Source organism: Myxine glutinosa, chromosome 11, assembly GCF_964187855.1.
Source record: "Myxine glutinosa chromosome 11, kmMyxGlut1.1, whole genome shotgun sequence".
In the NCBI taxonomy this organism is placed as follows: domain Eukaryota; kingdom Metazoa; phylum Chordata; class Myxini; order Myxiniformes; family Myxinidae; genus Myxine; species Myxine glutinosa.
This window is the reverse complement of record NC_136271.1, coordinates 99,323,900-99,334,163: the sequence shown is the minus strand read 5'-3', so window position 1 is coordinate 99,334,163 and position 10,264 is coordinate 99,323,900. Positions and strand designations below refer to the sequence as shown.

General features: G+C 47.8%; 1 protein-coding gene across 1 annotated transcript; it reads left to right on the top strand.

Annotated features, from left to right (window-relative positions):
• Positions 1-3,453: 3,453 nt before the first annotated feature.
• On the top strand, positions 3,454-10,028 carry LOC144894201 (uncharacterized). The gene is made up of 3 exons (XM_078786298.1): positions 3,454-4,439; positions 4,551-5,055; positions 9,999-10,028. The coding sequence occupies exons 1-3, from the start codon at positions 3,454-3,456 to the stop codon at positions 10,026-10,028; spliced, it is 1,521 nt and encodes a 506-aa protein (XP_078642424.1).
• Positions 10,029-10,264: the final 236 nt, after the last annotated feature.

Sequence of the window (10,264 nt, the reverse complement as noted above, 5' to 3'; positions counted from 1 at the left end):
TATATTTAAATGGCATTTATCTCTTTCTTTTATCACCAATTATTTCCTGGTCTCCAAAATTGACACTGAACTAACAATGGGCTTTCAGACATCTGTTTAAGGATGTCTCGTTGTTGAATTATATGTATCTTGTGATCATGTGTAGGAACAGTTTACATGAATTGTTGATACAAAGCTCTGGATACAGACATGGACACGTGGAGATGCAAAACTAGTTCGTTGGACTATGACCTTGCTCTTGCAAAGTAAAAGTGAGAAATTATGTGAAGTTTAATTTCAACAACAGCAAATCATACTTTCCCTAATAACGTTCTTACAGTTTATAAAGAGTCATAAAGCATTGTGGGCCCACCAAGTTGGTTATAGACCTGGTTTCATCTTGCTTCTTCATCATTGATATGGTGTGACATTCTGCTCTATTTCCAGGTGAAAAAGTCATGAAATCACTGAAAAGCAAAAGAAGAATGGTCTTATGGACACAGATAAACGTATGAGGAATGATTTATTAACTATATCCATGGCTTAACTTGAATCTGATGGATTCGTTTATTTTACTGTCAACGAGATGCAAATGGGACGCGCACACATCTATGCACCAGTACGAATGAAATCGAAATAAATTTGTCACTTTATGTGTGAAAATGAATGAAATGTAGGATCATTTTATTGGTGCTGGCTGGACCATCGACTTAGGGAGTAATAATCTACATCCTTTATTTGCAGAAGTAGGTTGAGGTGTATTTTTGGAAATTAACATTGACAAACAGACAGAAGAATGAAAGAGGAGAAAAGGTGGGCACAGGAGTGTGGGAAAAGTGTGATGAACAAAAGAAGAGGTGGCTGAGAGGAGACAGGAATAAGACCCCAAAAAAATTCTGTTTCCGGTTACCTTAAAGGGCCACGTAACTTTAAATATTTTACGGTGATATATGTTACCACAGAATGTGCTCTGAGGGGTCTATCACAGATTGTTCCACCTGAGCATATTTTCAGTCACTCTACACATTTGGCAGTTTCTTCCCATCCATACACTGTAGCTGTACAAAGGTGTAAGACTATGAGGTATTCTTCTACCTTTTTTCCCCCACATGTCAGAGCCAGAACAGTATGTATGTATGTATATATATATATATATATATATATATATATATATATATATATATATATATATATATATACAGTATATATATATATATATATATATATATATATATATATATATATATATATATATATATATATATATATATATATATATATATATATATGTATATATATATATATGTATATATATATATGTATATATATTGTTGCGAATATGGAATTTGGCCTCCATATCCGCTTGTAAATATTCCCCTATTTTCTCCAATACTCCCCAACTTTCCCCAATCCCCCATTCCCTAGTCCCATTGCATGTAAATAACAATCAGTAGAGCCGACCTTCCCCTTATTCCCCCATTAAATGTCGTGCCCAGGTCCACCGCACCACACGTAGCCAACTTTCGGACATCTTCCTAGTTATTCTTAATCTATGTCAGTTAAGGCCTCGTTTCCATTAATTATGACTCTTCGTTGCACCAGAATGTGATTATATGGCATCAGTAGTGAGTTTAGGACCTTTCCCATACCTCCTCCCATCTTCTTCCCCAAACAACAACAATAACAACAACTACAACAACAATTACAACAACAACAGAGGGGATGGCGGCGGAGCGGGGGAGGATGCGTCCTCACACCGGCTCGATTAGCTCCAGACCATGCGCTCCACGGGGTTACCCCGAAGGGGCTGGCTGTCAGCTCCTCGTCGGGGGCGGAGCCAGTAACCCCCCCCGCACGCACCCAATGAGAAGCAACGTGCCGATTCCACGAGGCGGAGCTAACGAGCCGAGGGCGTGTCACTCCCCGCCGGATATACGCGGCCACGCGCCGGATGTGACGTCAGATTCGCCCCCAGCTGGAGAAAGACGGACCTGCGAGCGCTGAAACGGATGCGCCTGAGTTTGGAGAGGCCTGAGAAAGAACGTCACCTCTGAGCGCTGCGACGAGACCTCCCCGCATCTCTGGACCGAACCGTGTACCCTGCTTTGAGCCAAGAGTGCACCTTGAGCCATCGCTATCTGCCTTTCCTAGCCATCAAACCCCGTGTGAGCCAGCGTTGTCCCGTTTATCTGTCGTCTGTCTAGGGTTAATATAAGAGTGTGTCTAAGTGCCTGTCTTTCTATGCTGTCCCTCTTGTAGTTGTAATCTAACCTTCCGCCTTAATATAACCTCCTCCGGAGGTCTTGAGAACTGAACCCCTGGTGTCGTATTGTGTCATTATAACCCAGCCGGGTGTCTTCTTTTTCTTATTGAGCCAGCGTAGCGCGACTTCGTCAACGTCGAGTATAGTCGGGTAATTTGTGCGGACACGACGGCCATTCCGCTCGGCCCACCTTAACATCAAAGTCGTGTCTGTAACAATTGGTGTCGAGGAGTGGAATTCGAACCCGGGACTAAATTTATTAGGCCCAAATTTTGGGAGGGAAAATCGATTCGGAGCGCGTACTGCGCTCGACGAAATTATAACGAAAAAAAAAAATTGGATTTGTTTTACGAAACTCGAATTTTGCAAGTCGCGCTATGGCGGATCAAGACAGCTGGGGTCCGGTAAAGGAGAGTGAGGTAGGGTCGATCCAGGACCAAAATGAGGGACAGGAGGAGAGCGAAGCAGTGAGGGCGGCAGGTTCGCAAAATAGCGCCGTCACGCACGAAGAAGCGGGCGCGCAAAATGGCGCCTCGCTGGTCACCGTGCCCGCGACCGAAGTAGCGCCGCTGGGAAGATTGGAACTTTTTTTTATACAAATGACGGCCCTTATGGAAAAGAATAGTGAGCGATTGGAAAACCAAATGGGGGTAATGGGGAACCGGATGGATGCTCAGAGTGAGCAATTGGGGGTAATGAGGGACGAAGCGAGGGCTCAGAGTGAGCAAATGGGGGTAATGGGAAACCAAATGGGGGTAATGAGGGACGAAGCGAGGGGTACCAGTGAGGGGTTAGACAATAATTTTGAGGAGTTAGACAAGAAATTTGGGAAGATAGACAATAATTTTGAGGGGTTAGACAACGGGATAAAAGAAGTGAAAAATGGGTTAATGGGGGTAGAAAATAGAATGGCTGCCCAGGAGAATCAGATAGAGGGAGTGAAAAATGGGTTAGAGGGGTTAGAAAACAGTATGGAAGGCAAATTGAGGGACATGAGGGACCAAGCGGAAAGGGAAGTTAACCAAATGGGGCAGCAGATAGAGGGGGTCAGAATGGGGGTAGAAGCCAAACTGGATGCTCACAGGGAGGAAATGGAGCAGATGAGGGTGGCATCTGGGCAGGAGATGCAAGTGATGGGAGAGGAGATCAGAAGAGGAGTGAGTGAGGAGGTCGGAGGAGTGCGCGAGGAGGTGAGGCACTGTAAGGAGCACATGGAGAAGGAGGTGAGAAAGGGGACTGTAAAATTGCAAGGGGGCATAGAGGTCCTGACGCAGGAGGTGGAACAGCTGACAGAGGGACAAAAAGGACTAACGGAGCAGGTTCAAAGGAACACTGCGGTATTAGGAGGTTTAAAAGCGACACAAAACGACATAAAAAACGACTTAATAGCGACAAAGAGGGAATGTCAGATGGTACGTGAGGGACTGACAACGAGGTTGGACGAGGTGATAGAGGTAATGGAGACGAAGGACCGGCAGGTGAGGACGCACATGGAAACGGTCAAGGTAGCCTTAGAGGATGAGCTTGAGGAGACGTACCGGGGAATAAAAGAGGTGAAGCACAAATTAGAAGAAGTGGAAGAAGGGATGAGCGAAATTAAGAAGCGACGGAGAGGGGATAAGAAAGAGATAAAAGAGGAGATAAAAGAATTGGTCCAAAGTCTGTGTTTGGATCGTGATGATGTGCTCATTAACCGGATGAGGGATTCGCAGGTGATGGAGGAGAAGCGAAGAGGAAGAGGACCCGGTGTAAGTGGTGACCAATATGGTCGTGCGTATGATGCGCCAGGGGATTTAAGAAGCTTGGGGGTCGAGATAGACCCGGGTGTTCGTGAGAGGCCGTTGGTGAAGTGTGCGACAGGTCTGGTGTGCGAAAAAGGAGGTGTGCAAGAAAGTCCGACTCTGGGGTGTGTGAGGAAAAAGTGCGTGCCAAGGAGTGAGTGTGCTGGCGAGAGTGAGTCGGTCGTAGCGCGTGTGCGAGGGAGCACATGGAGGCGTGGTGTGGTGAGTGTTACAGAGGGTGTGACGGGAGAGTGTGCGCAGGAGTGTGCGCGAGAAAGGTGTGTGACGGACAGGTGCATGAGGAAAGAGTGCGCTGTCAGAAGTAAGGAAGAGTGTCCACCTGTGGTGAGTGTTACAGAGGGTGTGACGGGAGAGTGTGCGCAGGAGTGTGCGCGAGAAAGGTGTGTGACGGACAGGTGCATGAGGAAAGAGTGCGCTGTCAGAAGTAAGGAAGAGTGGCCACCTGTGGTGAGTGTTACAGAGGGTGTAACGGGAGAGTGTGCGCGAGAAAGGTGTGTGACGGACAGGTGCATGGGGAAAGAGTGCGCTGTCAAGAGGAAGGGTGAGTGCGCTGTCAGGAATGGAGGTGAAAGTAGTGAGAGTGACATGGAGCGTGAGTTAGTTGTGACAGGTGAGCGAGGATGTACACCTGGAATGGAAGGATGCACACCTGGAATGGTAGAGCGTGAGTGGGAATGCACGCTGGAATTGGTGGTGAGGCACGTGGTTGGGTGTGCGAATGAGGGCACACCTGTGATTGTCACAGAGGAGGTGACCGAGGAGGGGGCGCGAAGCGGTGTATTGGTGAGGTGTGCGAGCAACGAATGTGTGCCAAAGTGTTCGGTGGTCAGGTGTGTGACCAAGGCTGTGAGTGGAATGGGTGTGCCTGGGTGTGTAAGGAACGGTACGAGGAGCATGGAAACGGCTGGATGTGTGAGCAAGGAACGGGCTGCGGGATGTAAGCATGCAGGTGAAGCATCGACGTTAGACGGGATAGAGTTTAGAACGACTTATAGCCGAATCGGGCCCTCGGTGCGTGCTGGGCCTCGCTTTGAACGGCCGCGTCCGTGCTCCACTAGGCGGAGCTGGCAGCCCGATAGAAAGGGTCGTCATGGCGACCACTTTTTGTTGAGACGTGCCGGCAGGTCGAGATCGGGGCATTGGATGGCTCCGTGCCGAGAAGGTGCGTGGGATCTCGGGCCGGGTAAACCTCCTTCCCTGCACCGAAGGCAGGATGCAGCCAGCCACTGGCACAGAACAACCAGCATCCATTGCTTGGCTTTACGAAGCCGGGCTTTGGACGGGAATTGGCGCACCGAGAGGTATTAGTGAGTAGACGGGTGATGAGGTTAGTGTTTTGGACCCAAAATTAGAGAAAAACAAAATTTGATGATTGGCAAGGGATTGGCAGTAGTGATTGGCAGATGATGGGCAGTGATTGGCAAATTTTTAATTTATTGAAATTTGATGTGCAAAATTGGTAGTGAGAGACCCCCGATGTGGTGGGATGGCAAATCCACCATCCTTCCCATGGTGGGGGCAAAGGAGCACTAGATTATGGGGTGTATGGCAGTGAAAACTAGCCCGGGTGGGTTAGGATATGGTGTGTAGGGATCTAGCGAAGATTGACATTAGGTGACGTTAAGTTTAGTTAGTGACTGATACCTGTAGTGGGGACGCAGGTAGATTAGTATGGATGATAATGACGTGGGAGCGCAATAGTTTAAAGGGACGACTGGGAAGCGCAAGTTTCAGAAGGGAGTAGTTAGCTGAGATGATGCCGTGTGTGTGTGAGGATGGAACAGGTGTGATTGCACAGGTGTGCAACTGGACAGGTGTGTGGAGCCGTGTATGAGTAGTGAGTGTGTGGATCAGCGCGAATGCGCTTGGGGAGAGAAGGGTGCAGGTGGCACCAGGTGTGAGAGCACAGGGTGCAAGTACAGGTGTGTGGAGAGAGTTGGAGTAAGTGGTATGGAGTGGTGTGCGTGGTGCGAAGGTGTGGATGGGGGAAGAGTGGACCCCTTTCACGAGTACCCGGGGCGGGTAGTGTAAGTGTTAGGTAGAGGGTGCAGGTAAATTGTGGTTGGATATTGGCATTTGTGGTGCGGTTGCAGAATGGTGTTGTGAATGGGTGCATTAGTGTTGTGGAAATGGCTGGGCGTGTAGCCTGTTAGTGTGTGTAGTTGGTTGGGCACTCCACCACTGTGAGGATGTCGGCCAGGTGAGGCCGCAGGTGGGCTCTGGGAGCCGGTAGAGTTGTGGATGGGGCCCGAGGATCCGGAGGATGGACCCGGGTAGCCCAGTGCCAGAGAGGGCACCGAGTGGGGAGAGTGCCAGAGGGCCTTCCCCAGGTAGTTAGGTTAGGGCAAGGAGCAGGTAAGCTCGGAGGCAACTGCAGTGGTGGAGGTGTGCAGGTGGGTAGACCCACTGGGAGAGGTACACGCCGCAGCCCAGAAATTGTGCGAGGGCACCGGGAGATGAATCGGGGGAGTGAGACCCCAAATTGAAGAGCACCACAGTTTGGCCAATGGGAATTGGTTTTTAGAACCCATAGTGTAAGAGGGCCAATGGTTTGGCCGGAGAAAGACCCCGGGTAGTGTAAAGTTGTTAAAGTCACTTAGGAAATAGTTAGGATTGATGAACCTGTCGCACCATACGCAGCCACTTACCTGTGGTGATGATGATGACTCCACACCTGTGTTTTCTTTGTTTGTGTTGCAGAAATGAGAATTGCTGTTGGATTTGTGAGACGCATCACGACGTGGATGAGACATTGGAGTGATTCCATCTCTCCCTCCCTAGGAGGGACTGATGATGAATTGGTGATGGCAAATTTTGATGTTCAGTTGGAGATGGCAAATTTTGATGAGAGTTGAAAATGGCAAATTTGATTGGTTAGGAGGGAGAGAAGACGAATTTGGTATATGGGAGGAACGGGGAAGACAGTAGGGATGTTTGTTGATTTGTAAAGTAGATGTTTATGAGTAGTGTTGTGTTGTGTGGATACAGTAAGGGGTAAGGGAGGGGCCATGTAGGTTACCTGGTGGGGGGGGGGCGTACGATAGGAACGTACCTGTCTCACCTGGTTCCCATGTGCCCCCAGTGTGCATTACCTTATATTGCGTGCACTTTTGCGCCCTTACCAACTTACTCACTTGTCTGCTTCTTTTGTCTCCCACCTCCGAGGATCTGGCTTTGGGGTAGAGAGAGAGGAGAGAGAGGTGCTGGCTGCGCAGTTGTGGGCCTGCACTTTCGCTGTTTGCTGCCGGGATCGATACACCATATGGACCGCAATGTTTGTGGCCACCCACAATGGACCGCAGTTCGTTTGCGGCCAAGCACCACCCGGGGATGGACCTATGGGTCAACGTGGCACCTATGCCATACAGGTGAACCACTTTTAGTTAACACCAAGTGCACCACAAGAAGAGCAAGAGACACCTGCAGGGTTAGGGGTTGTCGAATTTATTTTTATTCCAATGAACAATGGTGACTGCACCGATTGGTGGTGGGGTGGTGCTTTTGATGCTGGGAAAGGGTGCTCTGCACGTTATTAAAGGCCGTCGGCCACAGAGCACTCGTGGGTTGGTGTATCGATGTTGGCAAGCGCGCTCTCCCTATGCATAACATCTGCATGTGTTCCTCCAAAGACAGGTCCTGGATCGTAGTGTAGATATCAGCGTAATCTTGTAAATAATGCTCCCTACCGGATGTATGTGTAGTTTGCGAATTCTTTCCGGATTCGGTTATCCTGTGGGTGTGTTTCTGTGAGGAGAAGGGTGCAACGTCGCAGGGGGACATATTTACTCATTTGTGAATATCTGTAAAACTGTCGCACTCAGGGTAGAGTTAATAGTAGAGGGGACTACATTGCGTGCCACACTAAAGTAGGTAAAAATTTATCGGGTCGGGACGCCCCGAGGGTAGAGAAGGGTGCAATGTTGCGAATATGGAATTTGGCCTCCATATCCGCTTGTAAATATTCCCCTATTTTCTCCAATACTCCCCAACTTTCCCCAATCCCCCATTCCCTAGTCCCATTGCATGTAAATAACAATCAGTAGAGCCGACCTTCCCCTTATTCCCCCATTAAATGTCGTGCCCAGGTCCACCGCACCACACGTAGCCAACTTTCGGACATCTTCCTAGTTATTCTTAATCTATGTCAGTTAAGGCCTCGTTTCCATTAATTATGACTCTTCGTTGCACCAGAATGTGATTATATGGCATCAGTAGTGAGTTTAGGACCTTTCCCATACCTCCTCCCATCTTCTTCCCCAAACAACAACAATAACAACAACTACAACAACAATTACAACAACAACAGAGGGGATGGCGGCGGAGCGGGGGAGGATGCGTCCTCACACCGGCTCGATTAGCTCCAGACCATGCGCTCCACGGGGTTACCCCGAAGGGGCTGGCTGTCAGCTCCTCGTCGGGGGCGGAGCCAGTAACCCCCCCCGCACGCACCCAATGAGAAGCAACGTGCCGATTCCACGAGGCGGAGCTAACGAGCCGAGGGCGTGTCACTCCCCGCCGGATATACGCGGCCACGCGCCGGATGTGACGTCAGATTCGCCCCCAGCTGGAGAAAGACGGACCTGCGAGCGCTGAAACGGATGCGCCTGAGTTTGGAGAGGCCTGAGAAAGAACGTCACCTCTGAGCGCTGCGACGAGACCTCCCCGCATCTCTGGACCGAACCGTGTACCCTGCTTTGAGCCAAGAGTGCACCTTGAGCCATCGCTATCTGCCTTTCCTAGCCATCAAACCCCGTGTGAGCCAGCGTTGTCCCGTTTATCTGTCGTCTGTCTAGGGTTAATATAAGAGTGTGTCTAAGTGCCTGTCTTTCTATGCTGTCCCTCTTGTAGTTGTAATCTAACCTTCCGCCTTAATATAACCTCCTCCGGAGGTCTTGAGAACTGAACCCCTGGTGTCGTATTGTGTCATTATAACCCAGCCGGGTGTCTTCTTTTTCTTATTGAGCCAGCGTAGCGCGACTTCGTCAACGTCGAGTATAGTCGGGTAATTTGTGCGGACACGACGGCCATTCCGCTCGGCCCACCTTAACATCAAAGTCGTGTCTGTAACAATATATATGTATATATATATATATACACACACACACACACACACACACACACACACACACACACACACACACACACACACTAGTGGGGTCACCCGTGGGAATCCCACGTGAACAAACAAACCTTGGCAAATCTCGTGAACAGCATGCCTCGATGTGTACGTGCTCTCCTGAATGCTCTTGGGGGGTACACGAAGTACTGAACTGTAATTTTACTGTCCGTAATCCCAGTCATAATTTAGCTTTTGTTTTTGTTGAATTTTTTTTTAGCTAATGTGCAAAATATAGAGATACTTCTGGAAAACGTACAGAAGTTTAACACAGTACTGTCCGTGAATTGAGTTCGATATCAGTTCACATCACTTTCAAGGATCAATTTATTTGCTTCGAAATGTCAAATGTGGTTTTTGTTTCTTTTAAAGGTCACATTAACAAAATCTAGAATGATTTCAACATAATTCCAATGAACTTTTGGTTCTAAGTCATCTTGAAAAGTAAGTTCACCCCCACAAAAAAAATATTCCATATTAAATGCCAAGTCTGTATATACATATATATATATAAACAAATCGGGCGCTACTTTTGACTCACCCTGTATATATATGTATGTATGTATGTATGTATATATGTATGTATATATGTATGTATATATATATATATATATATATATATGTATGTATATATACTGTATATATACTGCATGTATACTGTATATATGTGTGTGTGTACATATGTAGATATATATATATATACATATCACATCATCAGCATCGGGTCGATCTCGATCGCACCCTTCTGACAAACATTTTCCATTGTTCCCTTCTCGCCATCGCTTCAGGAAGGTCACGCCTGTTGATTTTGGTGTCTCGTTCCAGTATATCGATGTAGGTTGTAGAGGATCGTCCTCTTGAGCGGTGACCATGAGAAGGTTCCCAGAAAAGTACCATATTGGCCATCTCTCGATGCCTTGGTAATCTCGATGTCAAGGCACCTCTCCCTTTTTATATGGGATCGTTTCTCTGTATGCAACTTTAACATGGGGACTAAAAATTCGTTTCTTGGTTTCTACTGGACGAAATTGGCTGCAAATTTCAGAATATAAATACGTATTTATATATACATTTGTGCAATATATATACATATATCTATATACA

Excerpts from the sequence above, each read along its gene's own strand:
- LOC144894201 (XM_078786298.1), top strand. The coding sequence starts at position 3,454 with ATGGAGAAGGAGGTGAGAAAGGGGACTGTAAAATTGCAAGGGGGCATA. Across the intron at positions 4,440-4,550 it reads GAAAGGTGTGTGACGGACAG|GTGCATGGGGAAAGAGTGCG; the intron begins GTGCATGAGGAA and ends TGTGACGGACAG. Across the intron at positions 5,056-9,998 it reads ATAGCCGAATCGGGCCCTCG|GTTGTAGAGGATCGTCCTCT; the intron begins GTGCGTGCTGGG and ends ATATCGATGTAG.